The 19,268-nt window shown below is 47.5% G+C and overlaps 1 protein-coding gene across 1 annotated transcript in view; it reads right to left on the bottom strand.

The window, feature by feature from the left end:
• The window catches only part of ITIH5 (inter-alpha-trypsin inhibitor heavy chain 5), a 73,926-nt gene that overhangs the window by 17,094 nt on the left and 37,564 nt on the right, over nucleotides 1-19,268 (bottom strand). The window contains exon 8 of the mRNA XM_083700117.1: nucleotides 833-1,004. Coding sequence (XP_083556243.1) covers nucleotides 833-1,004 — 172 coding nt within the window. The remainder of the gene's footprint in view (nucleotides 1-832; nucleotides 1,005-19,268) is intronic.

Consider the following 19,268-nt stretch of genomic DNA (forward strand, 5'->3'; position numbering starts at 1 on the left):
CAGTCGCGGACGACTCTGGGGTTGCAGCACTCATCTTGCTTTACTGGCTGAGGGAGCCGGCGTACAGCTTCTGGATCATGTGGCCAGCATGACTAAGCCGCTTCTGGGGAACCAGAGCAGCGCACGGAAGCGCCGTTTACCTTCCCGCCAGAGCAGTACCTATTTATCTACTTGCACTTTGACGTGCTTTCGAACTGCTAGGTTGGCAGGAGCTGGGATCGAGCAACAGGAGCTTACCCCGTCGTGGGGATTCGAACCGCCAACCTTCTGATCGGCAAGTCCTAGGCTCTGTGGTTTAACCCACAGCACCACCCGTGTCCCTTTTGGATCATGTTGTTGTTGTTGTTTAGTTGTTTAGTCATGTCCGACTCTTCGTGACCCCATGGACCAGAGCACGCCACTGCCTCCCGCAGTTTGGTCAAACTCATGCTGGTAGCTTCGAGAACACTGTCCAACCATCTCATCCTCTGTCGCCCCCTTCTCCTTGTGCCCTCAATCCTTCCCAACATCAGGGTCTTTTCCAGGGAGTCTTCTCTTCTCATGAGGTGGCCAAAGTCTTGGAGCCCCAGCTTCAGGATCTGTCCTTCCAGTGAGCACTCAGGGCTGATTTCCTTCAGAATGGAGAGGTTTACTTCAGAATGGATAGATCTATTTGGATCATAAGTGTAGTCAAAGTGTAGGGCGCCTCTGTCGCAGAAAGGATTATTATTTAGTAATAATAACAATATGGAATTTATTCCGCTGGTGCAGCCTTCCTTTGTGTGTTGTGCCATAAATGAAGTTGCAGGCTCACTGAAAAAGCACAACCCCACCCCCCTGACACCAGGAGTACCTCCAGTAGGTGACATGTTATGGATGTAGATCTTGGCATCTCTTATGTTGTTGAGAGTCACAGGCACGAGCTGGTCTTGTTGCCAGACTTTGATTCGATTGGAGAAGCCAATAATATTGAAGTGATCCTCAGGCCTTAAATCCTGGAGAATAGTGAAGAGGGCATCTTTGGTCTGAAACGAGAGACGCAACCTGGATGTATATTTACACTAGATATAGCAACGTATACATGCACTGTGCAACAGTTTACAACTGGTTTTTTATTATTATTATTTCAATGGATTGATTCTACTTTGTGAGCTGCCCTGAGATCTACAGACGAAGGGCATTGTCTGCAAATTTAATTAATAAGAAGAACAATTACCGAAATATCAAGAGATTACATGCATGCGTGAATGTGCAGTCACAGACAAAACACATTACTGTAAGCAAGTCGTGCTTCCTTTTTTGTGGTTATTTGGCTATAACTTTTGATAGAATATAGGTAATTGAACAAACTTGGTTGCATTACATTATTCATTAAAATGTCATTCCATTGATACATAATTTTATGGCGTTACTAAAAATAAAAGTGGTGTTGAGCCATCAAACCCCGGAAACACACTTTCCCCAAAAAGTTTCCGCAAATTTGGCCACTAGTGTACTTTAGTGAGCCTTTCCTGATTCACAGTACGATTGGTGCTTTGCAAAAAAAAATCCCTACTTTAACTGTGCACTTTCTACATGCCATGGATATTTTAATTAACCTATGTCATGGCTCCCTATTTGCCTTTTCTCGGAACCAAAACATCTCCAATGCTGCAATTAGATTCCCAGGATTCCAGATTTATCTGGATCCCCCCCCCCATTAAAAAGATACTTTTAATACTTCTGTAGTCCCATACCCTCCCTCTTTTCTTCCCATACAACCCCTGAATCTTCTCCACGGGTAGCGGGGCCCTCCAGAACGGATCTGTGGCAGAAGGAGGAGGGGCAGGAAAGTCCCATTGAGCAGCATCTAAATGTCCTTGCACTAGCAGGGCAGTTCATTTAGAAGGGCTGTAGCTCAGTGACAGAGCAGCGGCTTTGCGTGAAGAGGGTTCTGGGTTCAAATCCCACCAGAGGAAACCCTGGAGACAAAACTGAGCTAAATGGACCAATTGTCTGGCCCAGTATGAGGTACCGTATTTTTCGCTCTATAAGACGCACCAGACCACAAGACGCACCTAGTTTTTGGAGGAGGAAAACAAGAAAAAAAAATTCTGAATCTCAGAAGCCAGAACAGCAAGAGGGATCACTGCGCAGTGAAAGCAGCAATCCCTCTTGCTGTTCTGGCTTCTGGGATAGCTGCACAGCCTGCATTCACTCCATAAGACGCACACACATTTCCCCTTACTTTTTAGGAGGGGAAAAGTGAGTCTTATAGAGCAAAAAATACGGTAATTTGCTTTGTTCCTGGATACCATTTATGTATTTATTTAGTTATTTACAATATTCACATGCAATTGATTATAGTAAAACCTCTGAGTGGTTTACAGGAAATATCAAAAGTATCAGTAAAAAAAAACAGTTTTAAAACTTTTTTTTAAAAAAAATGATGGTTGCAGGTTTGATCTGCATATGGGACAGCTACATATTCCTTCACTGCAGGGGGTTGGTCTAGATGATCCTTAGGATCCATTTCAACTCTATAATTCTATGATTAAAATCAACAGTAAAAGAGATTAAAAGGGCATCAACATCTGTGTGTCTGAAGAGAGTTGCCTAAATTAGAAAAGACTGCCTGGTCTGGTGTCAATAGGCAGGGAGTTCCAAAGTTTGGATGCCACCACACTAAAATATCAATTTCTTACAACTGTGTAATGAGTATTTTATGTGGCACCTTTCTAAGTGTCCCTACTAACTGATGTGCAATCATCTGCCTCACTGGAGTCTTCTCAACTTAATTGGCTCGTCAGCCACATTGACTGTTTCTGGAATCTTTGGCATGTTTTTGTTTAATATAATGTTTTATTCTCTTGCTAATGATGCTGTTATAAATGTGTATTTTACTACTCTCAGCAGCCAGAAACATCATAACCAGACACTGGAGAGACCTGTCAGGAGTAAGCATGGACCAATGGTACCAAATAATATGGGAAACAGCCCTACTAGAAAAATTAACCGATAAACTGAAACTGACACAGGGACAAATAGAAGAAGATGCCTTCACCCTAGTATGGCTCCCCTTTATCACATCACAGCCCAACAAGACAATGACATTAATCCACCAACAGCATACAAATCAATATGGCTAACCTGATCCAAAACACCCACCCACCCCACTCACACATGAAAACAAAGACCACCACAGCCAACCACAAATGAACAGCCACACCCTCGGCCAACCCCAACCTCTCTCACCACCAAAGGAACACAAGTGAACAGCAAAGAACCTGCACAAGCGACGCTGACACAAAACCCCACATATATTAAGTATACTAGAAACATCACCACCCGACCCCACCCCCACTCATCTTTCCCCCTATTTTTCCTAATGTCTCAACAAATGAAATCGATTTGTAAAAAAAAAAAAAAATGTTACATGGGGGGAAAAATATGAGAGAGAGACATTGCACATACATTTGTAAATCAAGAAAATCTTTAATAAAAAATACATTTTAAAAAAATAAATAAATGTGTATTTTATATTTGACCTCCTTTAGCAATGCCTTGTTTTGAAATGTTTAAGGTAATATTTTCAGTCCCCTGTTAATCATGTTGCTTTAAATGTAAATTCGATTTTCTTCTGTAATGCTTTGTTTTGATCTTTTAAGGTAGGTTGCAAACTGCTTTGAGATTTTTCTTCTCTTAAAAATATAAAGGGGTATAGAAATAAAAATAATGATAATGATAATATTTTCAAGGCGCCTGCAATGAAAGAGCCCAAAGTCAAAAACGTCCACCCAGATGAACGTTTTCTACATTTGGGGTTATATAATTTGACAGACTCAAGTGCTAAATGATTGCTGCCTGCAATCCGATATTTAACACATCAGCTTCCCTGAAAAGCCCCGTGCCAAGTCCAATCCCTTTCCATCTTCAAATATTGAAGGCTTCTTGGTCCCAGATGCAAGGATAAATTTGGAAAGCATCCGAAACATCTTAGTCGTCTCTGTTCAGCTTCCCTTGTGATCTTGGATGGAAGCTGATGATGTCATGTTAAAACACATTACCCATCGCAATGGAATCTGGAGTCATCTCACCAGCTGGTCACCTTGGAGTCAGATCCAAGGGCTATCAAGGACAATGGAGGGGGGTTTTGTGGTTGTTTTTTTCCCCCCAGCACTGATGTGATTCAGTAGGGAGCATTTTGGACACAGGCCCGAGACACTAGTTTTGGTTGAAATCCTTGCTCATGTACATGCTGTGTGGCTTTTTAAGCCACCCATTCTATCTCCAGCCTCAGTGCTCCATCTCTAAAATGGAGACATAAGACCATAAGAAAGGGTGTGGTCAAAAAGTCATCTAGTCAAGCATTCTGTTGAAATAAAAAATTCAAGGTCATATGTATCACTGCAGATGGTGACAGCAGTCACAAAATTAAAAGACGCCTGCTTCTTGGGAGAAAAGCAATGACAAACCTAGACAGCATCTTAAAAAGCAGAGACATCACCTTGCCGACAATGGTCCGTATCGTTAAAGCTATGGTTTTCCCAGCAGTGATGAATGGAAGTCAGAGCTGGACCATAAAGAAGGCTGATCGCTGAAGAATGGATGCACTTGAATTATGGTGCTGGTGGAGACTCTTGAGAGTCCCATGGACTGCAAGAAGATCAAACCTCTCCATTCTGAAGGAAATCAGCCCTGAGTGCTCACTGGAAGGACAGATCCTGAAGCTGAGGCTCCAAGACTTTGGCCACCTCATGAGAAGAGAAGACTCCCTGGAAAAGACCCTGATGTTGGGAAAGATGGAGGGCACAAGGAGAAGGGGACAACAGAGGACAAGATGGTTGGGCAATGTTCTTGAAGCTACCAGCATGAGTTTGACCAAACTGTGGGAGGCAGTAGAAGATAGGAGTGCCTGGCGTGCTCTGGTCCACGGGGTCATGAAGAGTCGGACACTAAACAACAACAACAAGTGTGTGTGTGTGTGTGTGTGTGTGTGTGTGTGTGTGTGTTCATAAATGTGCTGGCCAGGCATGTACATGGATATGTGGACGACATGTCTGGAGCAGCACAGGAAGACCGCCCTGAAACCATTTTGACTCCCAAACTGACCAAATGTTTTCTCTTCAAGGAGGGAGGGGGTCAAGGAAACTTCCCATTGTCTCAGGAATTGGGAAATCAACATCTCAAAGGAATGGCCAGACGACCAGAAAAGGCAATCAGATAAGACATCAGATAACCTGACAGACAGGAAAAACAACAACATTCGAATTGCTGTTGTAGACCCCCTTTTCTGTGATGTATGTATGATGTTTCTGGGGGTGGTCTTGAGCTCCAGGGAAGGCAATTTAAAATGTCTATATAAGGACAGGCACACCTTGGTTCTGAGTCCTCCTCCTTTCCTGTTTGTGAGGGGAACACCCTGTTGCAACTGTTCAATAATCATTTAATCATACAGCCTTTAACCCTGCTTGGAATTCCTCAGCACATGTAGTATTCCAGAGGTCGTTGTACTCCAGATCCTGTTACCTCTGACATTTGCTGTCTGGGGCTGATGGGCGTTGGAGTTCAACACCCACTGGATTGCCCTAGGTTCTCCATCTCTGGTCCAAGTCGTGGAGACCAAAGGCAGTTGGGAGAATGCTAACCGGGCGCTTTCCACCTGTCCAAACTAGTGACAGGCTCATTCCCAGAAGCTGAGGTGACGGCATGAGGCCAGACGGAGGTCCTTCTGAAATGGGAGCCATTGTTGGTGATATTTGTCTCACACAATCCCTCCGTTGTTATGCAGCGTGGGCCGGGGATTGGGGGCGGGGAGGTGGCCCCGGCTGGGAAGTGGAAGTCAAGTCAGTTCATAGGGACACAAGAGCTCAGCTGTTCAGAACGCACTTGCTTTGCCTCACACAGCAAACTTCCTATGAAGTAATGGCCTGGCAACAATAACCCCATTCTGGTGCCTCGTCCATCTCCTTTCATCCACTCGGAGACTAAGGGCCACTTTCCTTTACATGTTAGGTGACTATTATCTTGCCATTCTATAGGCAGAGCCAGACCAAAGAAACTTAGGAACGCTGCTGGAATGGTATACAAAGGATGAGGAGGTTAAGTCGGTTATGATCCATTGGGCCAAAGATTTTGGATATAATATACAATTAAAAGATTGGACAAAATTGTGGAATGAAGAAATGAAATTTACTGCTTGTACTACAATAAAAGAAAATGTGATGAAAATGATATATAGATGGTATGTAACACCAGTAAAGTTAGCAAAAATGTATAAAGTAAGTAATAAATGTTGGAAATGTAAAGAAAAAGAGGGAACATTTTATCATATGTGGTGGGAATGTAAAAAAGTGAAATGGTTCTGGGAAATGATATATACCGTATTTTTCGCCCTATAGGACGCACTTTTTCCCCTCCAAAAATAAAGGGGAAATGCGTGTGTGTCCTATGGGGTGAATGCAGGCTTTCGCTGAAGCCTGGAGAGCGAGAGGGGTCGGTGCGCACCGACCCCTCTCGCTCTCCAGGCTTCAGAAAGCTATCCGCAAGCCTTGCAAGCCTGGCGGGAGGTCCCGCGGGCTCACAAGGCTTGCGGGCAGCAGCCTGCAGCCCACAAGCTCGGGGGATAGCGGGGAGGCGGAGCGCTGCCACCCCGCTATTCCCCGACCTGATCTGGAGGCTGGCGCGGGGGGGGGGGGGGAGAAGCAAGCTTACTTCTCCCCATCGCCAGCCCCACAAGCTCGGGGGATAGCGGGGAGGCGGAGCGCTGCCACCCCGCTATTCCCCGACCTCATCTGGAGGCTGGCTGGGGGGAGAAGCAAGCTTGCTTCTCCTCCCCGCCAGCCCCACAAGCTTGGGGGATAGCGGGGAGGCAGAGCGCCGCCACCCCGCTATTCCCCGACCTGATCTGGAGGCTGGCAATGGGGAGAAGCAAGCTTGCTTCTCCCCCCCACCAGCCCCACAAGCTCGGGGGACAGCGGGGAGGCGGAGCGCCGCCACCCCGCTATTCCCCGACCTGATCCGGAGGCTGGCTGGGGGGAGAAGCAAGCTTGCTTCTCTCCCCCCCCCCACCAGCCCCACAAGCTCGGGGCATAGCGGGGAGGCAGAGCGCCGCCACTCCGCTATTCCCCGACCTGATCTGGAGGCTGGCGATGGGGAGAAGCAAGCTTGCTTCTCCCCCCCCCCCCGCCAGCCCCACAAGCTCGGGGGATAGCAGGGAGGCGGAGCGCTGCCACCCCGCTATTCCCGGACCTGGTCTGGAGGCTGGCGGGCGGGGGGGGGAGAAGCAAGCTTCTCCCCATCACCAGCCCCACCAGCTCGGGGGACAGCAGGGCAAGCCGCTGCCCCACGGAGGCTAGAGAAGCTGTCCCTGAAGGCAGAAGTGGGAGACGGAGCGCTCCGTCTCCCTCTTCTAGCTTGGGGATGGCTGCGCAAACCTGGGCGGGGAAAATTTTTTTTCCCTTGATTTCCCCCCCAAAAAACTAGGTGCGTCCTATGGGCTAGTGCGTCCTATAGGGCGAAAAATACGGTAATGAGTTTAAAAAAATGTTGAAATATACATTTATAAAGAAACCAGAAGCATTTCTATTAGGAATAATAGGAAATGAAATTAATAAGAAAGAATGGAAGTTGTTTTTATATGCAGTAACAGCAGCAAGAATATTATTGGCCCAAAAATGGAAACAAGAAGAACTACCTAAGATTGAAGAGTGGAGGGTGAAATTGGACTACGCAGAACTTGATAAACTAACAGGAAGGATCCGGAACTCACTGCGGACTGGAATAAATTTACAGATTATATGAAAAAATTATGTGATAATCAGACAACGTTTGTAAGTTTTCAGGAAGCTCTGTGAGAATTAATAGTAGAAATATTGTTAAAAAGAATAAGATGGGATAAGCTATTATTATATTGCAATATAAATTAGGGAATGTGAAAAAAAAGTGATTAAGACGGAGAATTATCAGATGAGCTGATGGAAGTCCAAAAAAGAGGATGTTGGTCATAAAGTGGGTGTCTTTTTATAATTTTATATTGGAAAATCAAATATATATATATATATATATATATATATATATATATATATATATGAAACTTAGGAACACAGGAAGCTGCCTTATATACTGACTCAGCACTGTATACACTGACTGGCTGAGGCTCTTGTTTTTTTTTCAGTCCGACCTGGAGAATGCTGTGCCTCTCTCAAGTCTCAAGGCTGGATATCCATCCGTCATGGATGCTTGAGTTGAGATTCCTGCAGCGGCCTAGACGGCGCCTTGGGTAGGGTTACCAGACGTCCCCGGTTCCTGGGGACAGACCCTGGATTTGCAAATCTGTCCCCGGACAAATTCCGTCCAAGGAATGTCCCCAGATTTGCAAATCTGTCCCAGGGAAACATGGCAGTGGCAGCCTCAGCAGCCCGGTGCCAGCCTGGTAGCACAGTTGGCTCTGGCTGGCTTCGGAAGCTGCTTGCTGCTTGCTGCTGTGGCACCTGCCATCATATGGGGACTTGTGGCGAGGAAAAATGGTGGGTGCCATGGCAGCGAGCAGCTCCTGAAGCCAGCCAGAGCCAACTGAACCACCAGGCTGGCTCTGGGCTGATGACTGCCGCTGACGCCACCACTGCCGAAGGGGAACTGTGGACGTCTGGTGGTACAGATCTCCTGCCCCCTTCCCCCTTTGTTTTGACAGATCGGGGGAGGCTCAGGAGTTGCATGTGGGCAGCCATTGCCCAGTTTTTAAAAAACTCTGGGCTTTGCACCTTGCCTGGCAGATAAACCATGTGCCTTACACCCCTCCTGGGCAACAGCCACCTATCCACAACTCCTGAGCCTCCCCCAATCTGTCAAAACAAAGGGGGGAGAGGGGAGGATATCAGGGAAGGCTCGGGAGACACAGGTGTGTGAAAGAAGGGCTTTGCACCTTTATACAATATGCATGTGTGCTTGGGCCCAGGCTCTTTTGCCTCGCCATCCCCACTACTGACTCCCTGTTGCTACTCAGCTTCAAAAAACAAAAAACAAAAAAGTGTCCCCGGATTCATTGAAAAAAATCTGGTAACCATAGCTTGGGGTCACTTCCATCTCTACAGTTCTCTGAGTCCATGATTCTCAGCTGTCTATTGTTTTAACTGGTGATGCCATGGACTGAACCCAAGATCTCCCTCAAGGAGAGCATCTACTCTACCACTGAACTTTGTTTCAGAGGCTTTCCAGGGTTTCTGGCAGGGAATATCTCCCATCTGGAGATGCCAAGGACCAAACCTGAGACCTTTCACATGCAAAGCAGACACTCTACTATCGAGAGATGGCTATCCTCTTCATAGCTCCTCATTCATCACAAGACTCGCAGCTTCATCTGTTAGAAACAGACACAGCCGTCGCATCCTTCCGCTCTGCCCTTGGGAATACAGTGGTGCCTTGGCTGTCAAATGTAATCCGTTCCGGAAGTCTGTCCGACTTCTGAAACGTTCAGCAACCAAGGCGCAAAGGGCGATCGGCAAAGCCAATGGGAAAAAATTGAAAAACATGCAGCAGAAGCCGTTCGATTTCCGAGGCGTGTTCCAAAACGGAAGCAATTACTTCAAGGTTTTCAGCGTTTGGGTTCTGAATCGTTCAGCTTCCAAGACGCGCAAAAACCGAGGTACCACTGTATAAGAAGAGCCTGCTAATTTGTCTGTTTCTTGGGTCTGAGCAGTTTTTCTTTTGTTCATCCACTTTCCGAAGGAAAACCCGCAATTTACTGCTCAATTGGAAAAAAAACATCCATACAGTTGTACCTCCGGTTGTGAACGGGATCCGTTCTGGAGGTCCGGCCGCATCCTGAGCAATTCACAACTGAAGGCCGCTTCTGCACATGTGTGTGGTGTGGTTTAGCGCTCCTGTGCATGCATGCAGCATGTAGAGCGCTTCTGCGCATATGTGTGAGGCGAAATCTGGAAAAATACTTTTGGGTTTGCTACGTTTGCATCCCGAAGTTTACGTATCCAGGGGGATATGTAAGCGGAGGTACAACTGCACACAGAAAACTCAGTTGACATTTGTTCCAATTCAGCAATAAACCCAGGGAAAGCAGCGGAGCAAAATGAAAACCTTTCAAACCTGTGCTTTGAAATCATGGGACAAACAGAAGTTGGCATAAACTCCGTGTCCATGGCCCTCACCATGCCTCGTGGCACATGTTTTAAGAATTTTAAGTTCTTAGATATATACAATAAATGTTCATAAATGTACCAAGCAAACACGTACATAAATATATAAACCACATGTCCTGAGCAGCACAGGAATACAGTCCTGAAACCATTTTGACTCCCAAACTGACCAAATGTTTCTCTGCAAGGAGGGAGGGGGTGAGGGAACCTTCCCGTTGTCTCAGGAATTAAGTGATTACCATCTCAAAGGAATGGCCAGACTACCAGGAGAGGCAATCCGATAAGGCATTGTCAGATAACCTGGCAGACAGGAGATAAACAAAAGCACTCAGATTTCTGTTGTAGACCGCCTTTTCTCTGATGTAGGTATGATGTATCTGGGGGTGGTCTTGATCTACAGGGTGGCAATTTCAAAAGTCTTTATAAGGCCTTGCGTGCCATTTTTCTCCTCCTTCCCTGCGTGTGAAGGGAGCACCCTGTTGCAACAGATCAATAAAGATCAGGCTTACTAGCTGCTTTGCTTCTCAATATTCTCTGGTTGGCCTTTGTTATTTTCTCCTACTGATGGAGAACCTACAAAGGACTCTATAAAGGCTCTTGTATACCCCATAAGGGCAGGTTTTGTATCCCATAAATTTATTTCACCTCGGAAAAGAGGGATACAGTAGTTCATTTCATTTTATCCTGCTAAACCAACTGCATGGGGTGACCTCAAATTCTAAGACTGTCACCCTTTTCCAAAGCCAAATCTCCAGTGTCTTTAACAGCAAAATAAATCAACAAATGCTCTCCCTCATTTCCTGGAAGATTTAAACGTGCAGGAAGCGTCTCCGATTGAATGTCTACCTGGCACACATCCCTGAAAGGCGCAGAAATCCTGCCAAGAAGCCATGCGGATAACCTTTTGCCCCAAACACCTTCCGCAGTCCGGGCAGTTTTCTAATCATCCCGCCAGGCAGGCTATCTGTAATTTAAATTTAACCTCCAGCCCATTTCCAAAACTTGAAATCTGCCTTTCTCAGCACATCTCACATTCCTCTTCCCGTCTTCGCACTCCCTCATTCGCGCTATCGCTTTCCCCTCCAGCAAAGTGTGCAGAGCTGAAGCGAGCAAAGCTTCCCCACGGCCTCTGATAATAAGGGCTTTGTTCCAACTTCCTAGATTGCACTCCCAGGAAAGGAACAGGACCTGCGTCTAGCTGTAGAGATAAGCCCATTTCTGTATTGTTGCCTCCTGCCCTTAAAATCGCTTCCTAGCAAACATGGCACCTAGACATGATGCTTATTGTGTGGTTGCAATGATCAAATATAGTTTGAAAATAACAGTAGGGTGGGGAATCAGGGTTTTATTCCTTATTCCTGCTGTAAAGGGACTCCTGACCATTAAGTCCAGCCGTGGCCGACTCTGGGGTTGTGGCGCTCATCTTGCTTTACTGGCCGAGGGAGCCAGCGTACAGCTTCCAGGTCATGTGGCCAGCATGACTAAGCCGCTTCTGGCGAACCAGAGCAGCGCACAGAAACGCTGTTTACCTTCCTGCTGGAGTGGTACCTATTTATCTACTTGCACATGCATGCTTTTGAACTGCTAGGTTGGCAGGAGCTGGGACCGAGCAACGGGAGCTCACCCCGTCGTGAGGATTCAAACCTCCAACCTTCTGATCAGCAAGTCCTAGGCGCCACCTAGTGTCAATCTCCCTGCCTTCCGCCCAACCAGTCCTAATGAGCACTGCCCCCTGCTGGAAGGAAGCTTTTGTTGCTGCCTTTCATCAGGGGCAGAAGGGTTAGATCAGGCATAGGCAACCTTCGGGCTTCCAGATGTTTTGGACTACAATTCCCATCATCCCTCACCACTGGTCCTGTTAGCTAGGGATCATGGGAGTTGCAGGCCAAAACATCTGGAGGGCTGAAGGTTGCCTATGCCTGGGTTAGATCCCCCTCGTCCCACATTGAGCAAAATATTCCTTCATTAAAGGAGGTTGTATCAGTTCAGGGCCCCTTACAACGCTACAATTTTATGATTCTAGGAGCATCACAATTCCTCCATCAAAGGACTAATAGGATGAGGTGTGGGTCATTGTTGTTTTGCAATTTTCATTGGGACTACAGCATGGGAATAGGGGTTAACGTTAAACCCCCCTTATGCAGCCTGAGGGTACCCTTAAACTACAGCTCCCAGAATTTGGGGGGAGGGAAAGCCATGGCTGTTAAAGTGACATAGCAGTGGTATCATAGCACTTTAAACACATGATATTTGGCCTAAGCGCTGTTCATGTCTATTACTACTACTACTACTACTACTACTATTATTATTATTATTATTATTATTATTATTATTATTATTATTATTATACTCCACCTATCTGACTGGGTTACCCCAGCCACGCTGGGTGGCTTCCAACAAATATAAAAGCTCAATAAAACATCAAACATCAACAGCTCCCCTATACAAGGCTGCCTTCAGATGTCTTCTAAAAGTTGTATAGTTAACAGTCTTTGCAATATGTTCCTTATCTAGGGGCTCTTGGGATGGCAAACCCTTTAAGTTCGTCCCTTCCGAAAACATTATACTTATATGTTTTGCTGTCTTCATGCTTTAAGATTATGACAACGACTCAGTGCACCATTGAAGCACACACACACCTTAAAAAAATAAAATCAGCAAGATCAAAACTCACTGCTGGCGTTTGAGCACAGCTCTTTGAGGGTTAACCTGAGACTGTACTGTGCAACCAACCCTCCTCCTAATCCGAGCCCCATCAGGAGGAAAGTAAAAGTGCTTGCAAAGGTTAATCCCTGACCTAAAACAGAGCAGGCCTGTTCACACCAACTTCTGGCTGGAAAAAGACTTAATCCTTTGTTCCCAGCCATAGGTGGCTAAGCCTTTAGTTGTTCATTCCTGCCCTGTTCAGCAAACTGGGCTTAATTGAGGTGAGGCCACGGCTTAACTTTGGGGAGTGAATTTAGGGGACCCAGAGAGGTGAAAGACCCCTTTGGTCCATGCAAATAACTCCAGAGCAACACAATCTGATGCAAGACACAACACCAACTGCCTTGGTTCTAGCAGGACTTCCTTCATCTCTATATTATCAGAAAGGAATTTCCTCTACTCCCATCTCTTCACCAAACCATAAAGAAGGCTGATCGCCGAAGAATGGATGCTTTTGAATTCTGGTGCTGGAGGAGACTCTTGAGAGTCCCATGGACTGCAAGAAGATCAAACCTATCCATTCCTAAGGAAATCAGCCCTGAGTGCTCACTGGAAGGACAGATCCTGAAGCTGAGGCTCCAATACTTTGGCCACCTCATGAGAAGAGAAGACTCCCTGGAAAAGACCCTGATGTTGGGAAAGATGGAGGGCACAAGGAGAAGGGGATGACAGAGGACGAGATGGTTGGACAGTGTTCTCGAAGCTACCAGCATGAGTTTGACCAAACTGCAGGAGGCAGTGGAAGACAGGAGTGCCTGGCGTGCTCTGGTCCAGGGGGTCACAAAGAGTTGGAGGCGACTAAATGACTAAACAACACATTCACCAAACACAGTGGGGATGCAGGTCCAACACTCTCCCCCCCCCCCCCCGAGAAGGAGCTTTGATGCCATCAGGCAGAGGGTCAGGGTAACGAATTGCCAGAACCCCAGACTCTCTTTTTTTATTTGCAAACATAATTTTTTATTGATTTTTAAACCATAACAAACAAAAATAAAAATATTTACATCTTGTTATCACAATTTTTTTTCTTTAAGACTTCCTTCAGCTTCCCCACAAATCATCCGTGCCCTTATTTGAAAAGTTTACGCAAATCCTAGTTTATATTGACATTATTTTCTCTTTTCTTCCTTTTCTCTTTAGACAATATTCCTACTTTTTCACAGAGCCTTTTTAAACCTAACTAGCGTTATCTGACCTTCACTTATGTTATCCAGATATTCCACAAATTTCCCCCAGTCATCAATGAACCTTTGGTCTTTTATATATCTAATTTTCCCCGTCAATCTGTCCATCTCCGCGTAATCTAACAATTTTGCTCTCCATTCCTCAACCGTCGATATGTTCTGTTGTTTCCAATTTTGAGTTAGTAGGACTCTTGCGGCTGTTGTTGCATATTGAAAAAATTTACCGTCATTATTCTTTATATCCCTTCCTGCTAGTCCTAACAGGAAAGCCTCCATTTTTTTTTCCAAAGGTGTATCTTAATATACTCTTCATTTCATTATTGTGATGGGATAATGAGCTGCTTGTGCGTAAAAGCTTGATCCCTCTGGGGTTTGGCTGGTCATCCAAACCGAGGCACTAACGGAGCCCCCAAAGCATGGCTCCGTCAGTCGCTGGTAGAATCTGACAGTGGGCGTCTACGGAACTTACGCCAACATAAAAGCTGTTTGACGGACATGCGCCTTCGTGACTCTCTGCGTGACAGTTTCCGGCGAAGGGTGGGAGTTCCTAAGGGGGGTCTTGTTCCCTCTTCACTATTCTCACTAGAAGTATCCCAGAGCCTCCCCTCCGCTGTAACTCCTGCACTCCCCCTGCTGGTTCCTTCTTCTGCTGCAGAGTCTCTCCTATTCTCCTGGAGCCTGTCCACCACCTGTCCTTCCGATGGCAGTTCCCTGACATCCACCTCCCCCCCCGGGCCCCCTTCACCCCCCCGCCTCCTCTCCCACTGGCGGTGAGGGCGGAAAGCCCCTGAAGGAGCTCTCCTCGTCGTCCGAGGATTCAAACACTTCTAGCCACGGCGTACCGTCTCTCTCCCCGTCTTCCTCTTCTTCGTCGGAGACGGCTTCCTCACCCACCCCTGACTCTGGGAACCCTTCAAACTCTCCTTCCTCATCGGTGGTCCCAAAGTGTTCCCTTCTAAATCGTGCCACGGGTTGCGGTTTTTTTGGGAAACGCTGATGAAATGTTTCTATTAAAACCTCGTCATTGACTACCTCTGCTGGTACCCAAGTGTTTTCCGACTCTACTCCCCCCTCCCATTCTACCAGATATTCCACCTGATTCCCCTTCCACCTGGAATCAATGATTCCTGCCACGTTCATGTCGCGTTCTCTCTCTTTTATCACGGGCGTTTGGGTGGCCTCTCTCTCACGCTCCCCCCACTCACGTCCCTCTCGGTATGGCGACAGTAATGACCTGTGAAATACTGGGTGTAATTTCATGTGACTGGGCAGTCTGAGTTTGAATGCTACTGGGTTGACCTGCTGTATGACCTCAAAGGGTCCCAATCTTTTGGGTCTCAATTTCTTACTCCCGCCCTTGAACGGTAGTCCTTGGGTGGACAACCACACCCGGTCTCCCACCCTTATAGTTTCACCTTCCCTCCTATTTCTGTCTGCTTGCTTCTTATATTCTTCCTTGGCTTTCTCTAAGTTAAGTTGAAGCTGACGGTGGATCGCTTCCATCTCTTCAAAAAAATGTTCCGCCGCTGGCACGCTCCACCTCTCCCCTCCCTCTCCTGGGAATGCCCGGGGATGACACCCATAATTTGCCAGAAAAGGACTCATCCCTGTGGACACGTTCTCCGCGTTGTTGTAGGCAAATTCTGCTAGAGGTAACTTATCTACCCAATCATTTTCTCTGTCTTTTACATAACACCTCAGGTATTGTTGTAAAATCCAGTTTGCCCTTTCCGCTTGCCCATTTGTTTCTGGGTGCCGGGCAGTAGAGAAATTGAGTTCTACATGCAGTAAGCTCATAAGTTTCCTCCAGAACCTGGAAGTAAATTGTTTCCCTCTGTCGCTGACCACCCTCAAGGGGGCGCCATGCAACCTGAAAATATGTTCTACAAACAACTTGGCGGTTTCCTCCGCTGTGACCGCATGTGAACAAGCTATAAAATGACACATTTTGGTTAATAGATCTACCACCACCATGACAGCTGTTTTGCCTTTGGATTTTGGCAGGTCCGTCATAAAATCTATGGATACTGCCTCCCATGGCCTTTCTGGCGTGGGTAAGGGTTGTAATAGCCCCGCTGGCGCCACCCTCTCTCCTTTCGCTCGCTGGCACCTGTCGCAACCCCTGACATATTCCCGTACGTCCTCCCTCACCTTGGGCCACCAAAACTCCCTGGTAACCAACCACATGGTTTTGTGCTGTCCAAAATGTCCCGCTGTGGGGCTGTCATGCAACTGCTTGAGTACTCTGCCCCTCAGTTCCCCATCGGGTATGTACAGTGCCCCTTTGTAATACAACGCCCCGTTCTTTTCTTCAAACCCCCCTGTGTTCTCCTCTGTCCTCCTGAGTTCTCTGAGTTTCTCTTGGGCGTATTCATCGTTCTCAGTACCCTCTATCAGTTCCCTCTGCCCCACCAATGCCGCCCCACACACCCAGCGGTCTTCAGGGATTACATGCCTTGCCTCAGGCGCTCCCTCCCCCTCTAAGTACTCAGGTTTCCTGGAAAGAGCGTCCGCCCTCACGTTCTCGGAGCCTGGCACGTAACGAATCTCAAAGTGGAACTTGGAGAACTCCTGGGCCCATCGCACTTGTCTCTGGTTCAGCACTCGGGCTGTTCTCCAGTATTCCAGATTTTTGTGGTCAGTTCGGACTTGAACCTTGTGCTGCGCCCCAATCAGCAAGTGCCGCCATTTCCGGAATGCTTCATGAATGGCGAGCAGTTCTCAGTCGTATACTGTGTAGTTCCTCTCGGATTTGTTCAACTTCCGCGAGAAGAATGCACACGGTCTCCATTCAGACGTATCTTTTCCCGGCTGGAGAAGCACGGCCCCCACCGCTCGGTCTGACGCGTCAGTCTCCACTCTCATTGGTTGTTGTAGATCCACGTGCAGAAGTTGCTCTTCCGACGCAAACGCCTGCTTTAGGCGTTCGAACGCCCGCTGCGCTTCTTCCGTCCAAACAAATTTCTTTTTGCTACTAAGACAATCCGTGATGGGCGCTGTTAAATGGGCAAAGTTTTTGATGAACTTCCTATAGAAGTTTCCGAAGCCCAGGAACCTTTGCACGTCCTTCTTGGTCTTTGGTGTTTTCCATTCCAGTGCCGCTTGAACCTTGCTGGGATCCATGGCCAATCCCTTGTCAGACAACCGGTACCCCAGGAATTCCACCTCCCTGGTATGAAACTGACACTTCTCCAGTTTCACCCACAGCCGGTTTTCTCGCAGTTTGCTCAGTACCTCTCTTACATCTCGCACATGCTGCTCCTCATTCTCTGAGTACACCAGGACGTCATCTAAGAACGCTACGCAGTTCTTGTAGAGCAATGGCCCCAGGACGTGATTCATGAATGATTGAAAACAGGCGGAGCCCGCTTGTAATCCGAAAGGCATAACCAGGTACTCAAAAGCCCCCAAGGGGGTGAACATAGTGGTCTTCCACTCATCCCCCTTTCTCACACGTATCAAGTTATATGCCCCCCTAAGGTCCAGCTTGGTAAAAAATTTCCCTTTTCTCACCCGTGTCAGAATGTCATCAATTCTAGGCATAGGGAAAGTCACTGGTTCTGACACTGCATTTAGGGCCCTGAAATCACATACAAGCCTGGGTTTACCCGTGTTTTTTTTGTCCACAAAGAACACTGGACTGCCCCCCACCGCTCGTGACTCTCTGATGAAACCTCTCTTGAGATTCTTGTCAATGAACTCCCTTAACTCCTGCATCTCACTGTCTGACATTGCATACAGCTTCCCCACTGGCAATTGTGCTCCTGGGAGTAAGGTAATTTGACAGTCAAAGGGTCTGTGCGGGGGCAGTTTATCTGCTTCCTTTTCGCTGAATACATCAATCAAGTCAGCGTATTGTGGTGGCACCTTCCCCTTGTCCATCACTTCCATCCCTGCTAGAGTGGCCCTGGCGCCTGCCTGACCCTCTCCCTCCTTGCAGTGTTCTAGGCAATGTGCTGATCCAAAGGAAACCACTCTCTGATGCCAGCCTACTAGCGGATCGTGTAGTGCCAGCCAGCTCATTCCCAAGATAATAGGAGCTCCTCCCAAGGTGGCTACGTTAAACGCTATCAGTTCTGTGTGTCGTGCCACCCTCATTATCATTGGTACAGTCTGTTGGCTCACTTCTCCTCCCAACAGCTCCCTCCCATCAATCGTGGTAACCTGCAAAGGCTTACTTAATGGGATAGTCTGTATCTGGTGTTCAGCTGCAAACTCCTTACTCATGAAATTACATGAGCTACCTGAATCCAATAGCGCTTTTATCTTTAGTGGGTGTCCGTTTGCCAGTTCCAGCAACACCTCTATCACAAGCGCTGGTCTTGGAGGTTCCGGCGTGGGCACGTTCACTACTCCCTGGCCTGGCTGCTGTGCCCTGATGTTGGCAGCCAGGCGTTGGCTTTTACTTGCTCCTTGATTTCTTCCTCCTCCTTCCCCCCAACAGTTCCCGCCATCCCTTGCCATTCCTTCCTTTGCGGACAGAATCTGGCAAAGTGACCTGGCTGTTGGCAGAGATAACATCTCTTGCCGCTCTTTCCCTCCTTCTTCCGCCCTTCACTGGTGTTTGAAACTGCGCGCGCGCGCGCGCTGTTCCAAGTTCCATCGGCTCTGCTGGCGGGAAAGGCTGCTCCGGAATCTCTGGAATGCGGAAGTCCTTCCAACGTTCCCCCTTTCCTTCCCGCTTTTCCATAGCTCTAGCTTCCTGGCGTGCTCCTATGGACAGCGCTGATTTAGTCAGCTGATCCATAGACTCCGCCCTAGGCGCCCGGGAAAGTTCATCTTTCACTGCCGGAGAGAGACCTTCTTCAAACAGCATTTGAATAGGTTCACTAGCAAGGTCCCACCCCAGTCTATGAATCAGCATGGTGAACTCAGTCCAGTACTCACGTACAGATCGGCTCCCCTGTTTACACGCCATTAACTGCCTGCGCACCACCCCCTGCTCAATCTCGCTGGAAAATATCAAGTCCATGGCGCGAAAAAACTTCATTGTGTCCTTTAAGATTTCATTATTGGCTGCCATCAGGGGCCGAACCCAGTCCTTCGCCCCTCCCTCTAGATGGCCAATCATGTACGCCACTCTAGATTTCTCATCGGGGAAGTCATCAAACAGTAGATTGAGAGCATATTGCATCTCTGTCCTAAAGGCTTGATAGTTCCTGGGATCCCCCCCAAATTTCTGCACCAATCCAGGCACCCTTCTGGCAAGTGGGGTGGTTTTCCCTTTATCCGCATCTTGAGCCCTCCTCTCCTCGAGCCTCGCCGTTTG

Source organism: Podarcis gaigeae, assembly GCF_964106915.1.
Source record: "Podarcis gaigeae genome assembly, chromosome: 10".
Lineage (NCBI taxonomy): Eukaryota > Metazoa > Chordata > Lepidosauria > Squamata > Lacertidae > Podarcis > Podarcis gaigeae.